This window comes from Leucopleurus acutus, assembly GCF_964270905.1.
Source record: "Leucopleurus acutus genome assembly, chromosome: 14".
Lineage (NCBI taxonomy): Eukaryota > Metazoa > Chordata > Mammalia > Artiodactyla > Delphinidae > Leucopleurus > Leucopleurus acutus.
This window is the reverse complement of record NC_139156.1, coordinates 11,470,586-11,485,842: the sequence shown is the minus strand read 5'-3', so window position 1 is coordinate 11,485,842 and position 15,257 is coordinate 11,470,586. Positions and strand designations below refer to the sequence as shown.

At 36.9% G+C, this 15,257-nt stretch overlaps 1 protein-coding gene across 3 annotated transcripts in view; it reads left to right on the top strand.

Annotated features, from left to right (window-relative positions):
- Window positions 1-15,257, top strand: part of INPP5F (inositol polyphosphate-5-phosphatase F) — a 93,122-nt gene that overhangs the window by 36,186 nt on the left and 41,679 nt on the right. For all 3 annotated transcript variants that reach the window (XR_014326741.1, XR_014326742.1, XM_082854727.1), the window contains exon 3: window positions 3,525-3,661. Coding sequence is in view for 1 of the 3 variants with exons in the window: in XM_082854727.1 (XP_082710853.1) it covers window positions 3,525-3,661 (137 nt within the window). In the remaining 2 variants the exon portion in view is untranslated. The remainder of the gene's footprint in view (window positions 1-3,524; window positions 3,662-15,257) is intronic.

The window sequence follows — 15,257 nt, the reverse complement described above, 5'->3', positions numbered from 1 at the left end:
AAAATTCACTCTTAAATTACAATTCAGTGGTGTTTAGTATCATCATAAGGTTGTACAACCATCACCACTATCTAATTCCAGGACATTTTCATCATCCCACCTTACTTAGATTATAACTAGTAAATATCGATTTCCTTATCTATCTTACTCTTAGTTTTTTCATTTTGATCAGTGTGTAAGACTGAAAACAGTAAGACAGGAAACTGTATATTAAAAGACTTATGAGATTTTAACCCAGTGCAATTTGTAGAGCTGGTTGGAAGTCAACTACAAAAAGACATTTTTATTCGTGGTCCCCACACTCCCAGCGTCTAAATTATTTCAAAGCAGATTCCAGATATTTTTCTGCAGATACTTCAGTATGTATTTCAACACTAATTATTGACACACCATGCTTTCCCCCTCTTTATTATCATTTAATAGATGCCCATATTTACATGGGTCTGCGTCTGTCTTCTCTGTTCTTTTCTAGTATTCATTTGTCCATTCTTGTACTGGCACCATGTTGTTTTATTTACCATAGGTTTATCATATGTTTTGCTACCTGGTAAACATTAGCTCTTAGTAATAATAACAGGAATTATAAAAATTATTTAGTCCTCATAGATACTCTCTGAAATAGGTGGTTTTATCCCATTCTACAGATGAGAAAACCAAGAATTGGAGCAGTTAAGTATTAAGCTGAAGTACATGACAAATAAATAAGGCAGCTAAAATTTGAGTCTGAGTTCTGACCTCAAAGTCCAGAACACTGAGGCTTCTCTGAAAAGGGAAAGCTACTGTTTACAAAATTTTTTCTCTTTTGTTTGAGATCATTTACATGGTATTTTCTCAGATTTAGTCTTCATTATAATCCCTCAGACATATTGAACTTAAGTCTGTAATTTTTTTTATAGAAGCACCTCAGTTTTTCAGTTTCTGTGTATGAGTTTAGCTAGCTAAACTCTAAAAATATGCATATTTTATTTTTAAATGTATTTGAGTTTGTAAGTTGAATTTCAGTATTGACAATACCAATGTTTTTGTGGAAAAAAGCATGCCTTTCGTTTCCCAAGTGAGTCTATGTGTGGGGTAAAACCTCTGTGTTTGAAATTTAGTATTTTTATATTTTTGGTACTATACCATTAGATGGCTTATTGGAAAGACATTTATTACATTTGATTGTGCACATTGTGTTTTTGTCATTGCTGTAATTTCTTAAAATCGCAATTCTTAATGTTAATATGAAAGCAAGAAGGCATAAACTGGGAAGAGGGCTTCCTAATGTTGGCTTGTCTGATCATCTGCCAACACTAAATTGTTCAGTGTAAAATAGAAATTATTCCTGTGAGGTTAAGAGACCTGTGGTAAGAATTTCTTTTTATTCAGCAGACTGTATTAGCATTCAACAGTTTATTATGTATTATGTGCTTTATTTATTTTGTGTTAGGTTTATTGTGTGTTAGGTGCTTGGTAACCTTAATCTGTGCCTGACGTACTTCCCAGCACATGGTAGGTCCTTGGTTAAAGTTTAATGATATTAATGAAATAACCTGCAAAAGCCTTGAAACTTTGGAGTAGATTTCTACCCTATTTTATAAAGAACTATGAAACGTTTCCAAATTCTTGCATTTATGAAATGCTTTAAGCACATCTCCAGAGCACTTTCCCTCAAATGAGAGTTGACTAATATTTGGGGGAAAAATGGGGGAAATTAAAATACTATATATCTTTTAAAAATATTTTTTCATAAGGGGAATATATATCCATCATGCTATTTTTCTATAGTAAGAAATTCCTGAAACACTGTTTCAATTATTTTTATTTTTGGTACTAATTAGGTAGTATTTTTAAAGGGTGTAGAGTCTCATAAAATGAAAAATTGCTTTTGGATGCTGTCTTTCATAGACCATTTCTCAGTTAAATAGAAATCTTTTGTGAGAAGTAGAAATTTGGATTGGAAAGATAACTATTGGGCCTCTAGGTGTTTTCTTTCCTTTCTTTCTTGTAATTATTAAATACTTCTTTCATTTGTTTTACACCCCTCCCCCACTTTCTTCAATATATTTACTTATTTGCTCAGTCCTAGTGTACACATAAAGTAGTTTTGGAATTGCTAACTCATACTCTTCTGAAAAATAATTCACTAACCAGAGTACAATATTGTATACAGTTCTTTTTGTCTTTATCCTTGCAAAATACTGTTTTCCAAAGTTATTTAGATTAGTTTATTTCTTCCTTATCTCCTACATTATGGTTACGTTTTCCATTTGTAACAGAGTTGGGTTACTCTTTGCATTTTGTTTTGGGTTCCCTTCACATGCTGGTTAATTTGAACTACTTGTTTTTGAGGGGATGTGAAACATTACCATGATTCTAAGAGTCAAAACTACGTGAAAGGGTATACTTGGAGAGATGTCATCCCCCTGATCCCTTTTATCCCATTCCTGTTTTCTCTTCCTTCCATGTCATTTCCACCTACTCCTTGTTCAGTAACCAATCTCATTAATTTCTAATTTCTCTTTCCTCTTTTTTTTTGTACAAATGAGCAGATATGTGCATATTTTCTCATCTTTCTTACAGAAACGGTGACACACTCCAGATACTCTTTTGTGCTTCAATTTAATACTATATCTTACTATGTAATACCCTTATTGTATATTAATAATATCCAGTTTATCCCCTTAATGTATCGAGGAATCACTTCTTAGCAGTTTACAGAATGCTTTTTTACAGCTGCATAGTACTCTACTGCATAGATGTGCCATAGTTTATTCAGCCATTCTCCTATGTCTGGGCATTCTAGTTGTTTCCAGTATTTTACAGTTGTAAACTGCTGCAATGAATAGATTTGAGTATGTGTACTTTTGTGTTGTTGAGGTGTGTCTTCAAGGTAAATTCACAAGAGTGGGATTGCTAGGTTCAAAGGTAAGTGTGTATGTTTTATTATTAGTTATCACAAAATTTCCCTCCAGAAAAGTTGTGTGCGTTTGTATTCCCACCAGCACTAGGAGAGTGCCTGGTTCCCACAGCCTGGCCAGCGAATGTGCTGTCATACTTTTTTATTATCCCCAAGCTGATGGGTGAGAATGGTATTGCAACATTTTAATTTACATCTCCATTGAAAATATTTTCATACATTTAAGGGTCATTTTTGTATCTTTGTTGTGCTCTAAAAGGTACCAGTCCACGGCCTGTTAGGAACCGGGCCACGCAACAGGGTGAGCGGGGCGGGGAGGAGGGGGGAGCAGGTAAAGCCTCATCTGCCGCTCCCCATCGCTTGCATTACTGCTTGAACCACTGCTCGCGTTGCTACCTGAACCATCCCCCCACTGCTCACATTACCACCTGAACCACACCCCAACCCGCCTCGGCCGTGGAAAAATTGTCTTCCATGAAACCAGTCCCTGGTGCCTAAAAGGTTGGGGACCGCTGCTTTAAAGGGTTGTATCTTTTGCACACTGTGTTTGATTATTCACCTTCAGCTTGCCGGGACAGTACCACTTTATAGAAGCCAGACATTAAATATGACTTTTCTCTTTCAGATCTACCATGGTGGCTTATTTTAATTCGGCAGAAAGCTTTGGTGGGCAAACTTCCAGGAGACCATGAGGTCTGTAAAGTTACCAAAATTGCTGTGCTATCACTTTCTGAAATGGAACCTCAGGATCTTGAGCTAGAGGTAAGGTAAAGTCTCAGGAAATTTTATGGAAACTTGATATAGATGTAATGGCAACTATGGGGATTTGGTTTAATAGACCAGAATCATAGAGTTTTAGAGCTGGATAATATCTTTAGAGTAATTTAATCCTGTGGTTTTTAAGTCTCACTTTGGTAGTGGAAGCTTTGTTTTAAAAATCTGTGAAATCCAGTATATAAAATGCATAGAAGCCAGAGCTGCTTTTGTTGAGGTAGTGATAGGAGAAGAGGGGTTCCTTGGGGACCTGCCTACTTGGCTTCTGCTGGAAGCCACCTTCTGTTTCTAGGGATCCCTAAGACTCTGCGTAGCACAGTTCAAAAACTGGTTTGGGGTAGGGGAAGTCAAGAAGGTGAGATTTAACTTTTATTATATCTTTTATCTATATTTCTTGAAATTTCTCTCAGGCTATATTTCTCTTGTAGTTTTTTTTTCATTTCTCATTTTATTGATTTGAGTGCTCTCCCTCTTTTTCTTGATGAGTTTGGCTAATGGTTTATCCATTTTGTTTATCTTCTCAAAGAACCAGCTTTTAGTTTTATTGATCTTTGCTATTGTTTTATTTCTATTTCACTTATTTCTGCTCTGTTCTTTATGATTTCTTTCCTTCTGCTAACTTTTGGTTTTGTTTGTTCTTCTTTCTCTAGTTCCTTTAGGTGTAAGGTTAGATTGTTTATTTGAGATTCTTCTTGTTTCTTGAGGTAGGCTTGTATAGCTCTAAACTTTCCTCTTAGAACTGCTTTTGCTGCATCCCATAGGTTTTGGATCATTGTGTTTTCATTGTCATTTGTCTCTAGGTATTTTTTGATTTCCTCTTTGATTTCTTCAGTGATCTCTTGGTTATTTAGTAACGTATTGTTTAGCCTCCATGTGTTGGTGTTTTTTATGTTTTTTTCCCTGTAATTCATTTCTAATCTCATAGCGTTGTGGTCAGAAAAGATGCTTGATACGATTTTAGTTCTCTTGAATTTACCGTGGCTTGATTTGTGACCCAAGATGTGATCTATCCTGGAGGATGTTCTGTGTGCAGTTGAGAAGAAAGTGTAATCTGCTGTTTTTGGATGGAAGGTTCTATGAATATCAATTAAATCTGTCTGGTCTGTTGTGTCATTTAAAGCTTGTGTTTCCATATTAATTTTCTGTTTGGATGATCTGTCCATTGGTGTAAGTGAGGTGTTAAAGTACCCCATTATTATTGTGTTACTGTTGATTTCCTCTTTTATAGCTGTTAGCAGTTGCCTTATGTATTGAGGTGCTCCTGTGTTGGGTGCATATATATTTATAATTGTTATATCTTCTTGGATTGATCCCTTGATCATTATGTAGTGTCCTTCCTTGTCTCTTGTAACATTCTTTATTTTAAAGTCTATTTTATCTGATATGAGTACTGCTACTCCAGCTTTCTTTTGATTTCCATTTGCATGGAATATCTTTTTCCATCCCCTCACTTTCAGTCTGTATGTGTCCCTAGGTCTGAAGTGGGTCTCTTGTAGACAGCATATAGATGGGTCTTGTTTTTGTATCCATTCAGCCAGTCTATGTCTTTTGGTTGGAGCATTTAATCCATTCACGTTTAAGGTAATTATCGATATGAATGTTCCTATGACCATTTTCTTAATTGTTTTGGGTTTGTTTTTGTAGGTTCTTTTCTTCTCTTCTGCTTCCCACTTAGAGAAGTTCCTTTAGCACTTGTAGAGCTGGTTTGGTGGTGCTGAATTCTTTTAGCTTTTGCTTGTCTGTAAAGCTTTTGATTTCTCCATTGAATCTGAATGAGATCCTTGCTGGGTAGAGTAATCTTGGTTGTAGGTTCTTCCCTTTCATCACTTTAAGTATATCATGCCACTGCCTTCTGGCTTGTAGAGTTTCTGCTGAGAAATCAGCTGTTAACCTTATGGGAGTTCCCTTGTATGTTATGTGTCGTTTTCCCCTTGCTGCTTTCAATAATTTTTCTTTGTCGTTAATTTTTGCCAGTTTGATTACTATGTGTCTCGGCGGGTTTCTCCTTGGGTTTATCCTGTATGGGACTCTCTGCACTTCCTGGACTTGGGTGGCTATTTCCTTTCCCATGTTAGGGAAGTTTTCGACTATAATCTCTTCAAATATTTTCTCGGGTCCTTTCTCTCTCTCTTCTCCTGGGACCCCTATAATGCGAATGTTGTTGCGTTTAATGTTGTCCCAGAGGTCTCTTAGGCTGTCTTCAGTTCTTTTCATTCTTTTTTCTTTATTCTGTTCCACAGCAGTGAATTCCACCATTCTGTCTTGCAGGTCACTTATCCGTTCTTCTGCCTCAGTTATTCTGCTATTGACTCCTTCTAGTGTAGTTTTCATTTCAGATATTGTATTGTTCATCTCTGTTTGTTTGTTCTTTAATTCTTCTAGGTCTTTGTTAAACATCTCTTGCATCTTCTCGATCTTTGCCTCCATTCTTTTTCCGAAGTCCTCTATCATCTTCACTATCATTATTCTGAATTCTTTTTTCTGGAAGGTTGCCTATCTCCACTTCATTTAGTTGTTTTTCTGGGGTTTTATCTTTTTCCTTCATCTGGTATATAGCCCTCTCTGCCTTTTCATCTTGTCTGTCTTTCTGTGAATGTGGTTTTTGTTCCACAGGCTGCAGGATTGTAGTTCTTCTTGCTTCTGCTGTCTGCCCTCTGGTGGATGAGGCTATCTGAGAGGCTTGTGCAGGTTTCCTGATGGGAGGGACTCTTTTTTCTTTTTTTTTTTTTTTGAAGAAAGAAAAACCACTGATCTTGTAAGACTTTTTCATTTTCCAAGAGGAAATCAAGCCTTCAAATACAGTGACTTAGGGCCAAGATAATGAGATTGCCCAGGGCCAATGTTTGTCTCCACACTGTGCCTGCCACCGCCTGGCTGAAGTAACCCATGAAAGCATTTGTATCATGCCTGCTGTCAGTGTGGGGATGTGGCATCTAGGGATGTCATCACTCTGTCATAGTCCTAGCCTATTCTGGTAACTGTGTGATGTGCCAGACAGGCCCTGAGGGTTAAATGGATTCTCATATTTAATCCTTTGGACTATCCTATAAAGTAGGCACTGTTACAGTCCATGTTGTACAGGTGAAGAAAGAAGGCTTGGAGAGGAGGTAATCACACCTGGACTCAGGCCGTTTGGTCCTGTATCACTCTGCTGACCTTGCCTCCCTGTTACCTGAATAGCAGGTAACAGGTAACATAGTTCCCACTACCCCACAGCTCAAATATGTGTTTTTCTAAGGTGAGTTGTTAGGAAGAAAGTTTGGGGACAGGGTTAAATTGTTTAAAAAAATAAGTACAGAGATACCTCAGAGACATTGTGGGTTTAATTCCAGACCACTGCAATAAAGCAAATATCATAATAACATGATTCACATGAATCTTTTTGTTTCTCAAGCATATAAAAGTTATGTTTATACTGTGGTCTATTAAGTGTGCAAGGACATTATGCCTAAAAAATAATGTACATACCTTAATTTTAAAATACCATTGCTAAAAAAATGCTAACCACCATCTCAGTTTTCGGTGAGTCAATATTTTTGCAATAACATCAAAGGTCACTGATCACAGATCACTATAACAAATATAATAATGATGAGAAAGTTTGAAATTGTGAAAATTAACAAAATGTGGCACAGAGACATGAATTAAGCAAATGGTGTTGGAAAATCCTGCCAATAGACTTCTTTGATGTAAGGTTGCCACAAACCTTTAATTTGTTAAAAAAAAAAAAAACGAAAAAAAAATATCTGCGAAGCACAGTAAAATGGGTATGCCTGTGACAATATAGTTATTTTTATGCTGGAAGTTTGACAATCTAATTTTAAGAAACAAGCATTAAAATGAACTTAGGAGGACACTGATACTCTATTTGTTGCAAGTATCAAAAAGAGATTAGAGTACTTCTTATTTCTTTTAATTGGTACTAGAGATGGAATACTAATACTATTGCTGATCTGAGACAAGTACCTTAGGTGGCAATTGGGCCTATTAAAAACAGGTATTGGCAGGTTTTGTTTGCATTTTATTTTAGTGAAGAACAGCCAGACTAAAAAAATTGTGTCAGTTTGCTAAGCTAATAAACTTGTGTCCTTTGGATGACTGCTGACAAATTGAAAGGTCAGTGTGGCTTCTTGTCACCAGCCTTTGCCTTGAGGGCGAGCACCCCTTGGGCAGCATGCTGGTTTGAGCATTAAGCCTGGGGGCCCTGACAGTTAGAGTTAGAGCAAGAAACAGCTTATCCAGCACCTTGGTCACCTGCTAGTCATCAGTTTGTACATCTAGTACTCCCAACCCTGGGGAAATGAGCTGTCCTCATCGGAGAACTGGAGCTGGACTTTTCAGGGAGGTTTTCTTATGCCCTTTGTGGCCACCAATCTGTAACATTTGAGATTAGTAGCTGACTGTTGTGTAAATGGCAGGGGTGGAGGGGAAGGAATCTTTAGGAAATAATATTTAATGGAATTTTAAGACACAAAAATGTGAATATGATGAAAGCTTTTAAAATGTCTTTATTCTGAAGATCTTTCCTTTTCTCTCTTGATACTCTTAAGTGAATGAGATTATCTTCAAATACAGGTGAAAATGAGATATGCCCCCACATAGCTGAGTATTTTTACAGCACAGTTGAACAGTCTGAGCTATGGCATTTGCCAGGGTACTAAAAGTTAAGAGTTGGAAATATGTAATGACCCTTGCTAATTAAGGGTAACCGTGATTATAGATAAAGTATTTCCAGATCCCATTTTAGTGATAGTTTGGCATGCCTTTCTCTCAAGAGAATAGAATTTTAGAAATTTGCATTTAAGCCTTTTTGTCCTTTCCTTTAATCCTATTTTATGGTAATGGAGCTTTACAGTGAACAATAGGAGGAAGGGAAGGAACAGCTATGTTGAAAATCACAAACTGTTTGCTTATTTTCTGACACATTAATTTAAATCTTTGGTATCTTTTAATTCAATTTCCGTATAACTCCAGTTAAAAGGTGCATTTAGAAGCATGGTAATTTTTTTTAACATCTTTATTGGAGTATAATTGCTTTACAATGGTGTGTTAGTTTCTGCTTTATAACAAAGTGAATCAGTTATACATATACATATGTTCCCATATCTCTTCCCTCTTGCGTCTCCCTCCCTATCCCACCCCCCCTAGGTGGTCACAATTAACCGAGCTGATCTCCCTGTGCTATGCGGCTGCTTCCCACTAGCTATCTATTTTACGTTTGGTAGTGTATATATGTCCATGCCACTCTCTCACTTTGTCCCAGCTTACCCTTCCCCCTCCCCGTGTCCTCAAGTCCATTCTGTACGTCTGTGTCTTTATTTCTGTCCTGCCCCTAGGTTCTTGAGAACAATTTTTTTGTTTTTAGATTCCATATATATGTGTTAGCATACAGTATTTGTTTTTCTCTTTCTGACTTACTTCACTTTGTATGACAGACTCTAAGTCCATCCACCTCACTACAAATAACTCAGTTTCGTTTCTTTTTATGGCTGAGTAATAGTCCATTGTATGTATGTGCCACATCTTCTTTATCCATTCATCTGTCAATGGACACTTAGGTTGCTTCCATGTCCTGGCTATTGTAAATAGAGCTGCAATGAACATTGTGGTACATGACTCTTTTTTTAAATTTTATTTACTTTTTTATACAGCAGGTCCTTATTAGTCATCAATTTTATACACATCAGTGTATACATGTCAACCCCAATCTCCCAATTCATCACACCACCAGCCCCACCCCACCGCTGCTTTCCCCCCTTGGTGTCCATACGTTTGTTCTCTACATCTGTGTCTCAATTTCTGCCCTGCAAACCGGTTCATTTGTACGACTTTTCTAGGTTCCACATATATGCTTTACTATACGATATTTGTTTTTCTCTTTCTGACTTACTTCGCTCTGTATGACAGTCTCTAGATTCATCCATGTCTCTACAAATGACCCAATTTCATTCCGCTTTATGGCTGAGTAATATTCCATTGTACATATGTACCACATCTGCTTTATCGATTCATCTGTCGATGGGCATTTAGGTTGCTTCTGTGACCTGGCTATTGTAAATAGTTCTGCAGTGAACATTGGGGTGCATGTGTCTTTTTAAATTATGGTTTTCTTTGGGTATATGCCCAGTAGTGGGATTGCTGGATGATATGGTAATTCTATTTTTAGTTTCTTAAGGAACCTCCATACTGTTCTCCATATTGGCTGTATCAATTTACATTCCCACCAACAGTGCAAGAGGGTTCCCTTTTCTCCACACCCTCTCCAGCATTTATTGTTTGTAGATTTTCTGATGATGCCCATTCTAACTGGTGTGAGGTGATACCTCATTGTAGTTTTGATTTGCATTTCTCTAATAATTAGTGATGTTGAGAATCTTTTCATGTGCTTCTTGGCCATCTGTGTGTCTTCTTTGGAGAAATGTCTATTTAGGTCTTCTGCCCATTTTTGGATTGGGTTGTTTGTTTTTTTAATATTGAGCTGCATGAACTGTTTATATATTTTGGAGATTAATCCTTTGTCCATTGATTTGTTTGCAAATATTTTCTCCCATTCTGAGGGTTGTCTTCATTTTGTTTGCAGTTTCCTTTGCTTGGCAAAAGCTTTTAAGTTTCATTAGGTCCCATTTGTTTATTTTTGTTTTTATTTCCATTACTCTAGGAGGTGGATCAGAAAAGATCTTGCTGTGATTTATGTCAAAGAGTGTTCTTCCTATGTTTTCCTCTAAGAGTTTTATAGTGTCCGGTCTTACATTTAGGTCTCTAATCCATTTTGAGTTTATTTTTGTGTATGGTATTAGGGAGTGTTCTAATTTCATTCTTTTACATGTAGCTGTCCAGTTTTCCCAGCACCACTTATTGAAGAGACTGTCTTTTCTCCATTGTATATCCTTGCCTCCTTTTTCATAGATTAGTTGACCATAGGTGCATGGGTTTGTCTCTGGACTTTCTTTCCTGTTGCATTTATCTGTATTTCTGTTTTTGTGCCAGTACCATATTGTCTTGATTACTGTAGCTTTGTAGTATAGCCTGAAGTCAGGGAATCTGTTCCTCCAGCTCTGTTTTTATCTCTCAAGACTGCTTTGGCTATTCAGGGTCTTTTGTGTCTCCATACAAATTTTAAGATTTTTTTGTTCTAGTTCTGTAAAAAATGCCATTGGTAATTTGATAGGGATTGCATTGAATTGTAGATTGCTTTGGGTAATATAGTCATTTTCACAATATTGATTCTTCCAATCCAAGAACATGGTATATCTCTCCATCTGTTTGTATCATCTTTAATTTCTTTCATCAGTGTCTTATAGTTTTCTGCATACAGGTCTTTTGTCTCTGTAGGTAGGTTTATTCCTAGGTATTTTATTCTTTTTGTTGCAGTGGTAAATGGGAGTGTTTCCTTAATTTCTCTTAAGATTTTTCATCATTAGTGTATAGGAATGCAAGAGATTTCTGTGCATTAATTTTGTATCCTGCAACTTTACCAAATTCATTGATTACTTCTAGTAGTTTTCTGGTAGCAACTTTAGGATTCTCTGTATATAGTATCATGTCATCTGCAAACAGTGACAGCTTTACTTCTTCTTTTCTGATTTGGATCCCTTTTATTTCTTTTTCTTCTCTGATTGCTGTGGCTAAAACTTCCAAAACTATATTGAATAATAATGGTGAGAGTGGACAACCTTGTCTTGTTCCTGATCTTAGAGGAAATGGTTTCAGTTTTCACCATTGAGAACGATGTTCGCTGTGGGCTTGTCATATATGGCCTTTATTATGTTGAGGTAGGTTCCCTCTATGCCTACTTTCTGGAGGTTTTTTTTTTAATCATAAATGTGTATTGAATTTTGTCAAAAGCTTTTTCTGCATCTATTGAGATTATCATATGGTTTCTCCTTCAGTTTGTTAATATGGTGTATCAAATTGATTTGCATATATTGAAGAATCCTTGCATTCCTGGGATAAACCCCACTTGATCACGGTGTATGATCCTTTTAATGTGCTGTTGGATTCTTTTGGTAGTGTTTTGTTGAGGATTTTTGCATCTGTTTTCATCAGTGATATTGGCCTGTAGTTTTCTTTCTTTGTGACATCTTTGTCTGGTTTTGGTATCAGGGTGATGGTGGCCTTGTAGAATGACTTTGGGAGTGTTCCTCCCTCTGCTGTATTTTGGAAGAGTTTGAGAAGGATCGGTGTTAGCTCTTCTGTAAATGTTTGATAGAATTCGCCTGTTAAGCCATCTGGTCCTGGACTTTTGTTTGTTGGAAGATTTTTAATCACAGTCTCAATTTCAGTGCTTGTGATTGGTCTGTTTATATTTTCTGTTTCTTCCTGGTTCAGTCTCAGGAGGTTGTGCTTTTCTAAGAATTTATCCATTTCTTCCAGGTTGTCCATTTTATTGGCATATAGTTGCTTGTAGTAATCTCTCATGATCCTTTATATTTCTGCAGTGTCAGTTGTTACTTCTCCTTTTTCATTTCTAATTCTGTTGATTTGAGTCTTCTCCCTTTTTTTCTTGATGAGTCTGGCTAATGGTTTATCCATTTTGTTTATCTTCTCAAAGAACCAGCTTTTAGTTTTATTGATCTTTGTTATTGTTTTCTTTGTTTCTATTTCACTTATTTCTGTTCTGATCTTTATGATTTCTTCCTTCTGCTAACTTTGGTTTTTTTTGTTCTTCTTTCTATGATTGCTTTAGGTGTAAGTTAGGTTGTTTATCTGAGATGTTCTTGTTTCTTTTTTTTTAATCTTTTCAATGTCTGTTTATTGTGTAGTGATATACTTTTATTTTTTTTATTTTTATTTTTTAACATCTTTATTGGAGTATAATTGCTTTACAATGGTGTGTTAGTTTCTGCTTTATAACAAAGTGAATCAGTTATACATATATATATGTTCTCATATCTCTCCCCTCTTGCATCTCCCTCCCTCCCACCCTCCCTAGAGATGTTCTTGTTTTTTGAGGTAAGATTGTATTGCTATAAACTTCCCTCTTAGAACTGCTTTTGCTGCATCCCATAGGATTTGGATTGTCGTGTTTTCATTGTCATTTGTTTCTGGGTATTTTTTGACTTCCTCTTTGATTTCCTCAGTGATCTCTTGGTTATTTAGTAGCGTATTGTTTAGCCTCCATGTGTTTGTATTTTTTACAGATTTTTTCCTATAATTGGTATCTAGTGTGATAGCGTTATGGTCAGAAAAGATACATGATATGATTTCAATTTTCTTAAATTTACCAAGGCTTGGTTTGTGATCCAAGATATGATCTATCCTGGAGAATGTTCCATGAGCACTTGAGAAGAAAGTGTATTCTGTTGTTTTTGGATGGAATGTCCTATAAATATCAATTAAGTCCATCTTGTTTAATGTGTCATTCAAGGCTTGTGCTTCCTTATTTATTTCCATTTTGGATGATCTGTCCATTGGTGAAAGTGGGGTGCTAAAGTCCCCTACTATTTTTGTGTTACTGTTGATTTCCCCTTTTATGGCTGTTAGCATTTTTCTTATGTATTGAGGTGCTCCTATGTTGGGTGCATAAATATTTACAATTGTTATATCTTCTTCTTGGATTGATCCCTTGGTCATTATGTAGTGTCCTTCTTTGTCTCTTGTTATAGTCTTTATTTTAAAGTTTGTTTTCTCTGATATGAGGATTGCTACTCCAGCTTTCTTTTGATTTCCATTTGCATGGAATATCTTTTTCCATCCCCTCACTTTCATTCTGTATGTGTCCCTAGGTCTGAAGTGGGTCTCTTATAGACAGCATATAGATGGGTCTTGTTTTTGTATCCATTCAGCCAGTCTGTGTCTTTTGGTTGGAGCATTTAATCCATTTACATTTAAGGTAATTATTGAGATGTATGTTCCTATTACCATTTTTTAAATTGTTTTGGGTTTGTCATTGTAGGTCTTTTCCTTGTGTTTCCTGCCTAGGGAGGTTCCTTTAGCATTTGTTGTAAAGCTGGTTTGGTGCTGCTGAATTCTCTTAGCTTTTCCTCATCTGTAAAGGTTTTAATTTCTTCATCAAATCTGAATGAGATCCTTGCTGGGTAGAGTAATCTTGGTTGTAGGTTATTCCCTTTCATGACTTTAAGTATGTCCTGCTACTCCCTTCTGGCTTGCAGAGTTTCTGCTGAAAGATCAGCTGTTAACCTTATGGGGATTCCCTTGTATGTTATTTGTTGTGTTTCCCTTGCTGCTTTTAATATTTTTTCTTTGTGTTTAATTTTTGATAGTTTGATTAATATGTGTCTTGGCATTTTTCTCCTTGGATCTATCCTGTATGGGACTCTCTGTGCTTGCTGGACTTCATTGATTCTTTCCTTTCCCATATCAGGGAACTTTTCAACTATAATCTCTTCAAATATTTTCTCAGTCCCTTTCTTTTTCTCCTCTTCTTCTGGGACCCCTACAGTGCGAATTTTGGTGCATTTAATGTTGTCCCAGAGGTCTCTACAACTGTCCTCAATTCTTTTCATTCTTTTTTCTTTATTCTGCTCTGCAGTAGTTATTTCCACTATTTTATCTTCCAGATCACTTATCCATTCTTCTGCCTCAGTTATTCTGCTATTGATTCTTTCTAGCGAATTTTTAATTTCATTCATTGTGTTGTTCATCATTGTTTGTTTGCTGTTTAGTTCTTCTGGGTCCTTGTTAAACGTTTCTTGTATTTTCTCCATTCTGTTTCCAAGATTTTGGATTGTCTTTACTATCATTACTCTGAATTCTTTTTCAGGTAGAGTGCCTATTTCCTCTTTGTTTGGTCTGGTGGGTTTTTACCTTGCTCCTTCATCTGCTGTGTGTTTTCTCTGTCTTCTCATTTTGCTTAACTTACTGTGTCTGGGGTCTGCTTTTCACAGGCTGCAGGTTCATAGTTCCCGCTGTTTTGGTGTCTGCCCTCAGTGGCTAAGGTTGGTTCAGTGGGCTCTGTAGGCTTCCTGGTGGAGTGGACTAGTGCCTGTGTTCTGGTGGAGGAGGCTGGATCTTGTCTTTCTGGTGGGCAAGACCACGTCCAGTGGTGTGTTTTGGGGTGTCTGTGACCTTATTATGATTTTAGGCAGCCTCTCTGCTAATGGGTGGGGTTGTGTTCCTGTCTTGTTAGTTGTTTGGCATAGGGTGTCCAGTACTGTAGCTTGCTGGTCGTTGAGTGGAGCTGGGTCTTAGTATTGAGATGGAGATCTCTGGGAGAGCTTTCACCGTTTGATATTACATGGAGCCAGGAGGTCTCTGGTGGACCAGTGTCTTGAACTCAGCTCTCCCACCTCAGAGTCACAGGCCTGACACCCGGCCGGAGCACCAAGACCCTGTCAGCCACACGATTCTTTTGGGAAGTCTGAGGTCTTCTGCCAGTGTTCAGTAGGTGTTCTATAGGAAGTGTTCCACATGTAGTTGTATTTCTGATATATTTGTGGAGAGGAAGGTGATCTCCACATCTTACTCCTCCACCATCTTGTGAAGGTCCCCCCAGCCCCCCAATTGACTTTTTGCTTTAGTTATATGGCTTGTTTGCCAGTTTTTAAAATAATTTTCATAGTATACAGTTTACTCATTTAAAGCACATAATTTCAGTGGTTTTTAGTATATTCACAGTTTTTTA